This window comes from Penaeus chinensis, chromosome 28 (genome assembly GCF_019202785.1).
Source record: "Penaeus chinensis breed Huanghai No. 1 chromosome 28, ASM1920278v2, whole genome shotgun sequence".
Taxonomy (NCBI): domain Eukaryota; kingdom Metazoa; phylum Arthropoda; class Malacostraca; order Decapoda; family Penaeidae; genus Penaeus; species Penaeus chinensis.
The window spans coordinates 543842-546341 of NC_061846.1; the positions used below are offsets into that span (position 1 = coordinate 543842).

At 52.1% G+C, this 2500-nt stretch overlaps 1 protein-coding gene across 1 annotated transcript in view; it reads left to right on the forward strand.

Annotated features, from left to right (window-relative positions):
• LOC125040225 (carboxypeptidase B-like) overlaps positions 1-2500 on the forward strand; it is a 10880-nt gene that overhangs the window by 7821 nt on the left and 559 nt on the right. The window contains exons 6-7 of the mRNA XM_047634777.1: positions 823-921; positions 1985-2500. The exon at positions 1985-2500 is cut by the window's right edge and continues 559 nt beyond it. Coding sequence (XP_047490733.1) covers positions 823-921; positions 1985-2500 — 615 coding nt within the window. The remainder of the gene's footprint in view (positions 1-822; positions 922-1984) is intronic.

Genomic DNA, 2500 nt, shown 5'->3' on the forward strand with positions numbered 1-2500 from the left:
GGGATGGGAGGGGGCGGGGATGGGAGGGGGCGGGGATGGGAGGGGGCGGGGATGGGAGGGGGCGGGGATGGGAGGGGGCGGGATGGGAGGGGGCGGGATGGGAGGGGGCGGGATGGGAGGGGGCGGGATGGGAGGGGGCGGGGATGGGAGGGGGCGGGGATGGGAGGGGGCGGGGATGGGAGGGGGCGGGATGGGAGGGGGCGGGATGGGAGGGGGCGGGGATGGGAGGGGGCGGGGATGGGAGGGGGCGGGGATGGGAGGGGGCGGGATGGGAGGGGGCGGGATGGGAGGGGGCGGGGATGGGAATAAGGGTGTGGCGGCAATGAGAAGAGTGATGGGAATAGAAGGGAATGAGGATAGTGATGTTAATGGGAAAGTGAGAGTGACGGGAATTGGAATGAGGGAAGTGATGGGAATGGGAATGGGAAGTGGTATTAGTATTAACACTAATCACTGACGATAATAAAACCCTCATCGTGATAACCATGATGCTAATAGTAATGATGACAATAATATATTCACTTATGATGATGATAGTAACAATGGTAAAAATTATGATTAAAATATTGGCCAAAATATTATGTTGTGCTAATATATATATATATATATATATATATATATATATATATATATATATATATATTCGCGTATGTATATATATATCATATATATATTTATATATATATATATGAATGTGTATATGTGTGCATGTTTGAGTGTACATGTGCATGTGTGTCCGTGTGCGTGCACGTGCGCATACTCACAGAGCGCCTCCCCCCCCCCCCCCCCCCCTCCCGACGCCTTCCTCCGCCGCCGCCGCAGGACCCGACGCCCAGAGCGACTCCCCGGCCGACCCTTCGCCCCCGCACCCGGCGCCCAACCCAGGCCTCCGGCGGCCGTGGGCGGTCTGGATCCAGGCAGGTAAGCAAGGGGCGCCCTCGGGGCCCGGGCCTTTGCGTCTCCAGGCCGCACGCGCAGGCATTCGGGCCTCGCTCCCGTGTGGGCGCGTGTGCGAGCCTGTGTATACGTATGTATATACAGATATGCACGCGCGTACACACACACATACATACATACACAAACACACACACACACACACACAAACACACACATATATTTTTTTTATACATATGTGTGTTTATACACACACACACATAAATATGTGTGTGTGTAATGCATATATAAACAGCGTTGCTCAAACTCAATTCTGGGGGAGAAGAGGTGCAGCCTCCCAGCGCTCTCCCGCTGCCGAAAGCAAACCAGACGCATCAGTCTTGAAGGTCGATCCAGCAGGACAACAAAAACGTTTCTCTGCGAACCAACAGTCTTCTGCCAGATTTAGATCCTCTATTGACTGTTACTGGATTCTGACTAGCAATTTGGCATTAGACTGATTCCTTTGTTTATGGAAGATACTGACAAGTTCGCAAAGAACTGGCCGTGCCTTAGGGGAAGCAGTGTTCACCTCCCTTGATGTCTGGCAAGGTCACGCAGCGGGCATACTTGAATCCTTTTGTGGATGCGCGCGGGGCTGACACTGACGACAGCGCTGCTGGTTTCTTGGGAAAAAAACTGGAGTGGATTCATATACACCCTGTACGTACACACACATATACATGTATGTGTGTATGGGGGGTCCTCTCTCTATACACACACACACACACACACACACACACATATATATGAGTACATGTCTGTACTCATCTGCACAAGGCCATTAATTGAGCTGGCTGATAAGCATTCAATTAATGTCCCTTTGTCGTCAAGTCAGCTTGGAGACCGGAAATTTTGTACGTAGTCTCTCCTGCATGCATTTCTACCGTCCAGCTAGAATATGTAGGATACTTTGATCTTGTGGGAAAAATTAGGTTCACGCCAAAGAGTCATTCCTCTTCAAACTGCCGGACACGAGGGACTCTGGTTTACTGCGGTTCATTTCCTCGGCAAAGTTTCATTTCCTTTGCGTCCCTCTCCTCTTCCGCAGGCCTCGGGGCGAACGACTGGATGACGACAGCGGTCGCCTTGCACCTCCTCAGGAACCTGGTGGACGACTGCCAGGCGTCGCACGGTTTGCACTTCTACGTAATGGTCGTGGGCAACCCCGACGGATACTTCTTCTCCCGGAGGAGTCAAAAGACTTGGAAGAAGAACCTCCATTCTTTCTCAGGTAGTTGTATGGGGGTGTGTCTGCCATTCAACTACCCTTTTCTCTTTAACATTGGGACCATGGGCAGTACGTGCCACCCCTTCTACAGGGGGCCTTCGCCCATGTCGGAGGTTGAAACCATAGCCACCATCAACACTCTGAAGGAAATCAGTGAGAAACAAGACCTGATGATGTTGCTGGACCTTCAGCAGCCAGGGCAGTCGATCGTGCTCCCCTTCGGCTGGAATCTAAACAAGCCCGAGGACTACGAGGCGATGCGCGCCCTCGCATTAACATACACTGAAGCAATAAGAGTGAATCACAACGTCTATTACGACGTGAACCACAATGGCT